At 34.3% G+C, this 10,871-nt stretch overlaps 2 protein-coding genes across 3 annotated transcripts; one reads left to right on the top strand and one right to left on the bottom strand.

Moving 5' to 3' along the window:
• On the top strand, positions 1-4,058 carry LOC123660918. 2 transcript variants are annotated; one of them, XM_045595940.1, is made up of 7 exons: positions 1-80; positions 402-580; positions 1,061-1,177; positions 1,319-1,725; positions 1,851-1,985; positions 2,990-3,238; positions 3,578-4,058. In XM_045595940.1, exons 2-7 carry the CDS (start codon positions 486-488, stop codon positions 3,706-3,708), a joined length of 1,134 nt encoding a protein of 377 aa, XP_045451896.1. In that variant the 5' UTR covers positions 1-80; positions 402-485; the 3' UTR covers positions 3,709-4,058. The 2 variants fall into 2 exon arrangements, with proteins under 2 accessions (XP_045451896.1, XP_045451903.1); XM_045595947.1 differs by having other exon boundaries at positions 23-80; positions 390-580.
• Positions 4,059-4,296: 238 nt separating this feature from the next.
• Positions 4,297-5,851, bottom strand: LOC123665552 (anaphase-promoting complex subunit 15-like). The gene is made up of 3 exons (XM_045599842.1): positions 5,545-5,851; positions 5,227-5,323; positions 4,297-4,889 (listed from the first exon to the last, which is right to left on the bottom strand). The coding sequence occupies exons 1-3, from the start codon at positions 5,662-5,664 to the stop codon at positions 4,714-4,716; spliced, it is 393 nt and encodes a 130-aa protein (XP_045455798.1). The 5' UTR covers positions 5,665-5,851; the 3' UTR covers positions 4,297-4,713.
• Positions 5,852-10,871: the final 5,020 nt, after the last annotated feature.

Below are 10,871 nucleotides of genomic sequence, written 5' to 3'. Positions count from 1 at the left end.
AGTTTTTGGCAATTGTCAAACTGTCATTGTCAATTGTTGTTTCTCTCCAAGCTCTCAATTTGTATTGAGGAATAATCATTGTAAGCAATCAACATTTTTATAACTAAAATAATCGTAACTATTTTTTATGAATACTAATTTTAGGAAAAAGTAGTGTTTACAGTTAAAGCTCCTTATGAACCAGAAACTTCAATGATTAATAGTAACTTAGAGACGGCAAGTGTTTTTAATTTTTAATAAAAATTAGAATATAACTATACTTTTAATTATTAATTTGTTAATTAGACATACATTATGGATGTACCTAAGAGTAATAATTATCTAGAATTATATCTTTTATTGTTATCATAAACATAACTCATTGCTTTTTACCACAAATTTATTTTAAGTATTAATTTCAGCATGGGGGGGTTAATATAAAACCATCAGCAAGAAAAAGCATTCACAGTCATTGTAATACTTGTAACGCTAAGTTTTGTTTAAATATGGGAAAATATGGACTCAAAAACTGGAAGCATGAGAATATATCAAAAACCTCTTTACATGAGCCAGGAGTCGATGTGACAGATAATGTTATGAGGTAAATCATTCTGTTTCATAAATTTGTTCACAAATAACTTATTAGTATAGATAAACAACATAGAAGACATTGCTAATTCTCTTTAAAATGTAATTGATCTAAAAAAAATTTGAATGTTCACATATGTTTCTTTTTAAACTATATTCATATCAAATCAACACCAGCAATTTATACTAAACTAACTCATAACAGTGAACTTTACAATAAAGGCTTATAAAAGGGAAAAACGTGATACCTTTTATATTAATCAAGAAATTTATTTGAAATTTGGTATCTTTAATAGTTAATTTATTCATTGCAATTTCACAATTTTTTTATTACATGTAAAAACACATTTTATCAAGCTCGCATTAATTAAACCAGCTTATTGAGAATTTGAGTTGGCATGGTATTATTTGTAGGTGTCGAAATGTATAGCAAGCTAAGTTTTAATCAACTGTCACAATAATACAATTACGTGACAAATAAATATTTTTACAGCAAGATGGCCCGACAAGCAAGTCCTATCCCAACGAGACGAAACAACGACACCAAACATAGGAGAAATTCTTTCGATTTGCCTACTGATGAGTGTACTGATGAAGAATCCGACAATGAGTATGTATTTATCTAAATATTAATCATTATATTGTATACATTACCATCTCATGCTTATTGAAATCAGCTAATGCCATCATTGGTTTATCATTATCGTTCTGTATACAAATATGTAGTCTTGAGCTGGTAATGTGCTTTCAGAAATATTTTATCCAAATCTTCCCCTGCAACATTTTCATGTTACAGTGAAGAATTATACAACAGTGCATTGCAAAATGAACTTTCAAGGAGCAGAAATTCGTCTAGTCATTCTTTGAATAATATATCACCACATAGACACAACAATATCAATACCGAAAATCATCTCAACAGCTCTTTTACATTATTACAAGAAAATAAAAATAAAAAGGATAAATTAGGATCATCAAATCATTTCCTAATAGTAATAGTTATATTGCTGTTGTCTATTGTGTTACTCTATATAAAATTTGACAGTGATCCTGTCACAGTAAAGTATGAGTATGATAGGTTTCAATTTGATAATGATGTTAAAGATTTGAAAGAAAAGTACAAAATAGAAGACAATTCTATACTACAAGTAAAGACTGGTGAGTTCTTAAATAACTTCTTTGATTATTATGTAATATTTCAAACTACAATCTTAATTACTCATACTCGGAACACTAAAGCAATGTTAAATGATTGAATAACTTCAAATATTGATCAATTTCAGGTGTTGCTACAATATTCAAAAATCAAGACACAGCTTCATTTATATTTGCATATAACAGCAATAGTAATAATTTCAATGGGTTAAAATTTAATAACTTTATTGATGACATTGCTGCCACAACATCTAGATATTTACGTGAGTTTTTATTATATAATTATTTAGTTACTACCTTTCTGATTGCAGTTTTGTATTTTCTTCTATTAAAATATATTCTATGCCACTCAGTAATAAGGTAGCAATAGTAGCTATTAATAGAATTTTTAAAATAGGTCTATTAGTTTTTGAGTTTATTCATGACAAACCTTCAAAAATACGCATTTCTTTCAGTGCAATCTAATTTTTAGTCATAAAGTATACTTAATTGTAATAATAAATAATTGTGTTTGCTCGCAAACGAAAAAAAACCGACTTCAATTACATCAACGAGTAATACAACGTAGATCGACGAAAAATAGTCAAGTAACTACGCGTTATCAAAGATTACTCAAAATGTAGTTATCAGATCTCGATAAAATTTATATGTGACCACATGATAAACATCAGCTTTCGATTAAATTAAAAATTATCAAAATCGGTACACCCAGTAAAAAGTTATTGCGGATTTTCGAGAGTTTCCCTCGATTTCCCTGGGATCCCATCATCAGATCCTGGTTTCCTTATCATAGTACCAAACTAGGGATATCCCCTTTCCAACAAAAATAGAATTATCAAAATCGGTACATCCAGTAGAAAGTTATGCGGTATAATACAACGTAGGTCGACGAAAAAAGCGTCAAGTAAAAACGCATTATTAGATATAACTCGAAAAGTAGTTGTTAGATCTCAAATAAATTTAAACGGGACCAATTGCCACACCACCTTTCGATTAAAAGAAAATTTGTCGAAATCGCTCCACCCAGTCAAAAGTTACATTTATAAATAAAAAAATACAGTCGAAGTGAGAACCTCCTCCTGTTTTGGAAGTCGGTTAAAAATCTTTATGTCCTCTCTCACACACAACAGATACAAACTAAATTTTACAACGATTAAAAAAAAAGTAAGAAATTTCTATGTGGGACTATTGACTGTACTAAGAACCTGTACATAAAAACAATAATAAAATATGAGAAACCTGAATTGTACTATCTTATCAATTGCAGGCAATGAAAGTAATAAAGTCCATGTGACTATAGACTCATCAAACCTAATAATTCAAACTGCAAAAGAGTTTATGAACCAGTACCAGAATGAAGTTTATGAATCTGGTGTGATGCTCGTCAAAGACATTGAAAGTGTTCCATCTCAGCTTGCGATGGCCTTTCACTACTACTGTGATGAGTACAACCCTTTGGTGAAAAGAAGTGCTATTTTCTTTACATTGAACTGGGCAAAGTGTTCTAATAGTTCTGGTAACTTTTATGTCAATTCTTATTATAAAACAATACAATGCTGTTTTGTTTTCAAGTGATAATGTACTAAGTCCATATTAATTTAAAGTAACTGACACAGTGAGCAGTTTGTACTGGCATATATTTATTCTGAATATATAAACATTAAAAAAAATTATATAAACCGTGTCCTTACAATAATGAATACAAAAAAAAATTATTCAATTTAATGCAGTTACAGTTTGGTTGGTACATACAATTTCAATAAATATGTTCAATCATTACATAAAATTTAAAGTTTTAATCCTATTTAAATTATTTTTTAATTTACAGACTACATTTATCAAAATTTACTTACAGATAAAAAAGCAACTCATGAAAATATTGAAAAATGCCTTGCGAGCAGATGGAAAACTGTAGATGAAGAAAAAATCGGCCCACTGTTGACCAGAGTGGTTAATATTGTTGTGGATGTTACTCAGTCTTTTTAATTTAATAAAATTCGTGTGATATATTTGTATGATACTTTTTTACATAAAACAATTTAAAAGTAATTACCTAAGTTTGTTTAGCAATCTCAATTATGTTATTTTGCATTTGAAAATGAAGAATTAGTACTCAATACAATAAAGGGGGAATAGAGTAATGTAAATTTGTTTGTAAGCAGCATTTTTATGCTATTAATAAAAGCTTATTTGCTTGTTATTAAATTCATAACAAATACTTATAATATTTAAATAATCATCACTATCATGGCAATTATGTTTAAGTTTCTACTTGTGATAATTTTTAATGTAATTGTATGCATGTTGTTGGATAATATATTTTTAGTTGAAATTCGTTTTATGATTTTATTTAATTCTTTTAATACAACAATAATACTATTAGTGGTATAGATTAAATAAAAGACTGTTCTCTTTAATCATAATTTTATTTATAAAAGAATTTTTTTTTTAAATTTGCACTTACCATAATCTGACAAATATAATTATAGTTTACATAATGGCTTTTACTTTATCAAAAGAAAAAATAATACTTGAATTTTTTTAATTACCTTTGAAAAAGTTTATGAACAAAAATTGCAAAATATCTGCTAATTTAATAAAATAAAAATATACATTATTTATCCAAATACATAATCATACACTGCATAGGGTGATACTGCTTGAACCATTTTACGAATATATTTCTATGTTCAATAATGACTAGAACATGGAATTATCCTTGATTTAACTGTATTCAATTTAGAGCTTGCTTGTATTGAAAGAAAGAAGATTAAGTATATGGTTAATATAAATTTAATTTTTACACACTTATTGTTATGTAGGTAGGTTGTTTTTTGTCCACACAAACCAATTAGATTTCAAATACAAAATTAACATGTTTTATAGATTTCCTATTTAGTGTATCAGTTATTGAAATTAAGTATTAATTATAACATTATATGAAGGGGCTCAAGATTGAAGCATACCCTAGGTGTCAAAAATGACTGGGTATTACTGTATTGGCCAGAGAGCACTTTGGTCTGGAGTGTTTGGATCTACAGTTTCGTTGGGATCATCTAGAGCATCAGGTTCCAATTCATTATTATTCCTCGGAGGTGAATATGAACGTAGCTCCTCGTCCTCATCCTCATCATGAGACTCCTCAGATTCATCAGATTCTTCATTACCTAATTGAGAATATAACAAATTAATTAATTAATTAAAGTTATATATAATTTTAGTAAAGTTATTAGAAAAGTGGTGTTGGGTAATCTGAAAGAGATCGCTATTTAGTGATAAGATCGCCCATTGCACTACATGTATCTAATATTAAGGTTTGCTATGTATATTATCTTTAGTTGCAATAGTGGTTTATTATTATTATTATTATTAAAAGTATCAGCAATCTTTTTGTGTTTTTGGTCGTTACAAAAGTTTGAGAATTGCGAGTTGTCATGTATAATAAATAATAATATATATGCATAAATGCCAAACAGTAAAGAACACTAAAAATAATAGGCTTACCTTCTTCTTCATCTGAATCAGCCTCATCTTCCATGGGTTCAGAATCTACCTTACCTAAAGGTTGACGTTTCATATATTGTTGCCCAATAGAATTAAGCTGTAATAACGAAATTTATTTGAAACTAAACATATCAGTGTAGCCCCTTAACTAAGCATTTGCTTTGTTTCCATATACTAACAAATTTAGTCACTAAAAGAAACAAAAGCCATAGTACAGTCTGATAAAATAACTAATCAAAAAGCTATTTTCAATATACACGTTCACGGCACACAACCTACATATACACATAAATGTCATATTAATCTTTTTTTATTTACCCATTGTTGATGAGCTTGTTCCATGTTAGTTAATTCTGCATCCTCGTCACAAGGACTATCGGCGCTAAACCAAGAGGGATCCACTAAACGTGGGTACAATATTGGGAACGGAATATTCATTGTTAAAACTTAGTGTTAAAAGTAGTAATAACACAACGTAGATACAAGTTATTAACGCTCCTTAAGTTGTAACTATAGTTATCGTAGCCGAAGAGAATATAAGTAACGATCGTAGCGGGTAGGTATATATTGGTATATATTTTTGAATCAATGCAATAAATGTCAAGACTCGGTTTGACTGTCACTGTCATATGAACATACTACTAATTAATCATAGAGGTTCCGCTTGCGTTAGCTGTGGTCAACACACGTGTTTTAGTGATCTTGGTGTCTTATTTCTTATTGTTTACAGTGTAAATAGTAGATTATTGTGGGATTAGTGGTTAAACTAACATTATTATTGTAGGTAAGTGTTTAATTATAATTGTGTTGTAAGTTTAGTGTATATATTTAATTTTAAAAATGGATCTCGATCGTCCTCCAGACCCGCCAGATACGGGTGGTTCTACTGACGATAGAATTACATCTGAATCCTCTTCCTCTCATCAAAATATGAGAAAACGCCCAGCCATTAACTCTTCCAGCGACTCCTCTTCTAAAAAAATTATTGTACATCCATCCACGGCTAGCCCGTCAATACAATCTCTTTACACACACCCATCCTTTTCCGAAGGCCCTAAGAGTTACTCTGATGACGACAAAGGTCCCTTCATTGTCCATGTTGCCCGTGAAACCCCAGACCCAGCCTCAGGAACTACTATTCGCGCTTTGAAATTCGGCCAATTTTTACACACACACAAAATTGGCTCGGTTGTGAAAGACGGCGTTAAAAATGTAGGCAGAAACAAGATTTCTGTTGAATTTATTTCAGCTCAAACTGCAAATGATTTCTTAAAAAATCCCATATTAGGAATGTGTAAGTTCAATGCTTCTGTACCGACTTACAATATAACTAGAATGGGTCTTGTAAAGGGTATTCCGGTTGACTGGTCAATGGAGGAATTAGTGGAGTCATTAGAGCTCCCATCTGGCTGCGGTTCAATTATGAAAGCTCGTAGGCTTAATCGCAAAAACATTCAGGAAGGCGTAGTCACTTGGGTTCCAACCCAGTCAGTGGTTCTAACTTTTAGAGGTCAAATCCTCCCAAGTAGAGTTTATTCGTTCCATACATCATTACCAGTTGAGACCTATAATTTACCTACCATACAGTGCCTAAATTGTTGCCGTTTTGGCCACATTAAGACACAATGCAGGTCACAGCCAAGGTGCTACAAGTGTTCACAATCGCACACAGGTGAGTCATGCGACGTAACTAAAGAAAATGCCACTTGCTTACATTGCTCTGGTAGGCATTTTACAACCGAGAAGGACTGTCCTGAATACCTCCGTCAAATTAAAATTAAAACCGATATGTCCACGGATAACATATCCTATATAGAAGCATCCTCTCGCTATCCTCCTGTTCGTCGGTCATATGCAGAGATGACAAAGGAAATGTTCACTCCCCCCGTATATATTCCCACTTCCTCAACACCACCTCCTTCTTCACCAAATAGGTCCTATCGTAAAACGGTAACGCATTATCCTCGTCCTGTAGCCGCTCTAGGCAAAGGGTACGATAAACAAGCCCATCAATCCATTGTAGGTGACATCCCTTCCTCTCTCCCTAATGGTTGTGCACTAAACAACCCTCAAAGTCCCTTAACCCCTTATAGTAGTAACCTATTAGAAAACCTCGTCCAAATGATCCTCAGTATTATTACTACATGTAATGATATGTCCTTACCGCCCAACGTTGCCGCATCACTTGCTCAACTCTTTTCTATTCTTAAAAATGGCCCCACTCAGCTTCCTTCAATGGAACTGTAAGAGCATCCGCCCAAAAAAACATGAAATCCTATCCTTAATCAACCTGCATAATCCTGCCATTATTGCCATCTCTGAAACATGGTTAGTTCCAGGTTCTCGTTTTCGGGTTCCGGGTTTCTTCTGTTTGAGAGATGACAGAAGTGATGGGTATGCGGGTAGTGCCATCCTTATTCGGCACAAAATCCCCTTCTCCCAAATCCCCATATCCTCCCCCAGCCAGCACATCAATGCTGTTGCTGTTAGATCCTGTGACATTTCCTTTTTATCTCTGTATATTCCTCATCCTAGTCCTTCCCTTATCCCTGAACTCCGTTCTATCTTTTCCTCTCTTCCTAGCCCTGTTCTTGTCATGGGAGATTTTAACTCCCATCACACCTCCTGGGGATCCCACCTTACTGATGGTTTTGCTCTCCTGTTGTTGGACGTCTTTGATGAATTCAACTTTTGCATTCTCAATGATGGTTCACCAACTCGGAGAGCTTATCCTAATCAGAACCCCAAATCTGCTGTAGACCTTTCCTTAGCCTCCCCTTCCTTAGCTTCTATGTTGTCCTGGAAAGCCCTCCCATCCACTTTTGGCAGTGATCACTTTCCCATTATCCTTGCTATGCACTTACGACCTTCCCTGCCTTCTAACCCTATCCCTATTCATAAATTTAAATTGAATTTTTCTAATTTCTCTCCTTATGCTGAATCTGTTGATAGCATGATTGACATCCTCCCTGATTCTCAAGATGATGGAAATATTTTAATTTGTTATGATCTTTTTCTTAATGCTATTTTAAATTCTGCTAATACCCATTTTCCTAAAAAGCACCACTCAAAAACACGTTTGCTTTCCACCCCCTGGTGGGATGAGGATTGCAAACGCCTGGCTGAACTAAGATCGGAAGCAGAAAAGGCATACTCTCTGAACATGTGCCCTGAAAACTTTATCAGGTATCAAAAATTGGATGCCAAGTTTAAACGCTTGGTGTCAAAAAAGAAAAAATTTTGTTGGGTTCGCTTCTGTGAATCCCTTACTCCCCGCTCTCCTCCACGTCTAGTTTGGAACCAACTTAAAAAATTTCGCCGCTCCCTAGCCTCTGATAGCCTATCCTCTAATGATCCTTCTGTATGGCTTAATGATTTTGCAGACAAACTCGCCCCTCCCTTTGTCCCTTGTGAGGACAACATCCTTACTTCAATGCCAGCATCTATCTCGGATGAAATGGATGCCCCCTTTTCTTTTTCTGAGCTTCAGTGTGCTCTGAATGGATTGAAAGATTCAACACCTGGGGAAGATGGCATTCCATACTCTCTTATCCAAAATTTAAATGATAAAGCAAAACATTGCTATCTTAACATAATTAACACCTTGTTTATGACAGGAATCGTCCCGCAATCATGGAAGTCTCAAATTATTATCCCAATATTAAAACAAGGTAAAAATCCCTTAGACAGTAATTCTTATCGTCCTATTGCTTTATCGTCTACTCTGGCAAAAGTTACTGAGCACCTTTTGAAAAATCGCCTGGAATGGATAGTGGAAAGTAGAAACATTCTGTCTCCCTCCCAATTTGGCTTCCGGAAGGGTTTCAGCACAACTGACAGTTTAAGCTTACTCACAACAGACATTCGATTAGCTTTTGCTAAGGGAGAATATCTTGTAGGCATTTTTCTGGACGTAGCGTCTGCATACGATAGTGTCCTTCTTCCGATACTCAGGCAGAAAATGCACCAGCTGAGTATTCCGCCAAGAATGGTTCATTTTATATGTAGTATGCTATCTTGCAGAACAATATCTGTGAGACATCCACTATTTGTGCTTCCTCCCAGATTTATCTGGAAGGGTCTCCCTCAAGGCTCTGTCCTCAGTCCCTTGCTCTATAGTATTTATACACATGATCTCGATATTTCTGTTGATAGCTTTTGTAACATTTTGCAGTATGCAGATGACATTGTTTTATATCATAGTTCAAATTCAGTAGAAAATTTATCTTTTCGACTTAACTCTGCTTTGCATTACCTAGGCCAGTGGCTGGGTGACAATTTTTACCAGGAAAAGAGTAGCCCCTGTCTTTGATTTGGTTTATCAGGGTGAGCGCATCAACCTGGTGGACAAGGCAAAATTTCTTGGTATAATACTCGACAGCAAACTGAATGGATTTTCCCACATAGAATATATTTCCAAAAAGTGTGAAAAATCACTTAATGTATTAAGAGCAGTAGTATCAGGTGTATGGTGGGGTGCACATCCCTACTGCTTAAAATTAATTTATCATGCCCTTGTACGTAGTCATATGGATTATTGTCTGTTTGTTTTAGACCCTATTAGTAAGTCACTATCACAAAAGTTAAATAAAATCCAATACAAAAGCCTACGGATTATCCTAGGTGCCATGAAATCGTCGCCTACTAATGCCCTACAGGTTGAGTGTGTTGACCCTCCTTTGCAAATCAGAAGACAATTTTTAAGCGATCGTTTTGTCATAAAATCATTACAGCTGTCTTCCCATCCTCTTTGGCCTAAACTCAACAAGCTCTCCCAACTCTGCAACCCAAACCGGCCACGTTCCTACATTTTAATCAGCTACTCCAAATTTTCAAACCTCCCAAATCCTCTCTCAACCTTTTGTATCAATCCCTTATTCTCTACTTCCTTCAAAGCCCTTACCTTTAATGTTCCTATCGTCACAGATTTGGGTCTGAAAAAAGGAGATCCTGGTATAAAGTTAAAATTTCAAGAAATTCTTCATCAAAATTGGTTAAATCATCATCATATATATACCGATGCATCTAAACTTTCCCCGTCCAGCTGTGTTGGTGCTGCCTGCTGGATCCCTAAATTTAAAATCATTCTCCAATTTAAGTGTCCCCCTGAAACATCTGTGTTTACCGGTGAAGCTATTGCTATACTGGAAGCCATCCTCTTTGCCCTCTCCCATGACTTAGGACCGACAGTAATTTTCACTGACTCACTAAGTTGTCTCTTAGCCATTAAGGAAAATCCCTTTCGTAGCAAATTGAAAATTTCTATTGTTTTTAAGATTAGAGAGGCTTTGCTCTCTTGCAGTCAAAAGGGTCTGCATATTCTGCTCGTCTGGATTCCAGGCCATTCAGGCATTGCAGGCAATGAGACAGCAGATTCGTGTGCTAAAGCTGCAATCCAAACTGGTATCCTTGATCACTACAAAAACTCCTGCCAAGACCTTCGTTCCCTAGCCAAAATCCATATGGACAAGTCCTGGAATTTATCTTGGAGTTCATCAAAATTGGTAAAGGGTAAATTTTACTCAAATATACAACCAGACATCCCAAGACGCCCTTGGTTTTCTCTTCATAGACATGCTCGTCGTTGGGTTACATCTAGCATATGTCGCTTACGTCTTGGCCATGCGTGTACACCTGTTCATCTG

Source organism: Melitaea cinxia, chromosome 2 (genome assembly GCF_905220565.1).
Source record: "Melitaea cinxia chromosome 2, ilMelCinx1.1, whole genome shotgun sequence".
Lineage (NCBI taxonomy): Eukaryota > Metazoa > Arthropoda > Insecta > Lepidoptera > Nymphalidae > Melitaea > Melitaea cinxia.
Note: the sequence above shows the minus strand (reverse complement) of the source record. Positions and strands in the feature narration are given on the sequence as shown.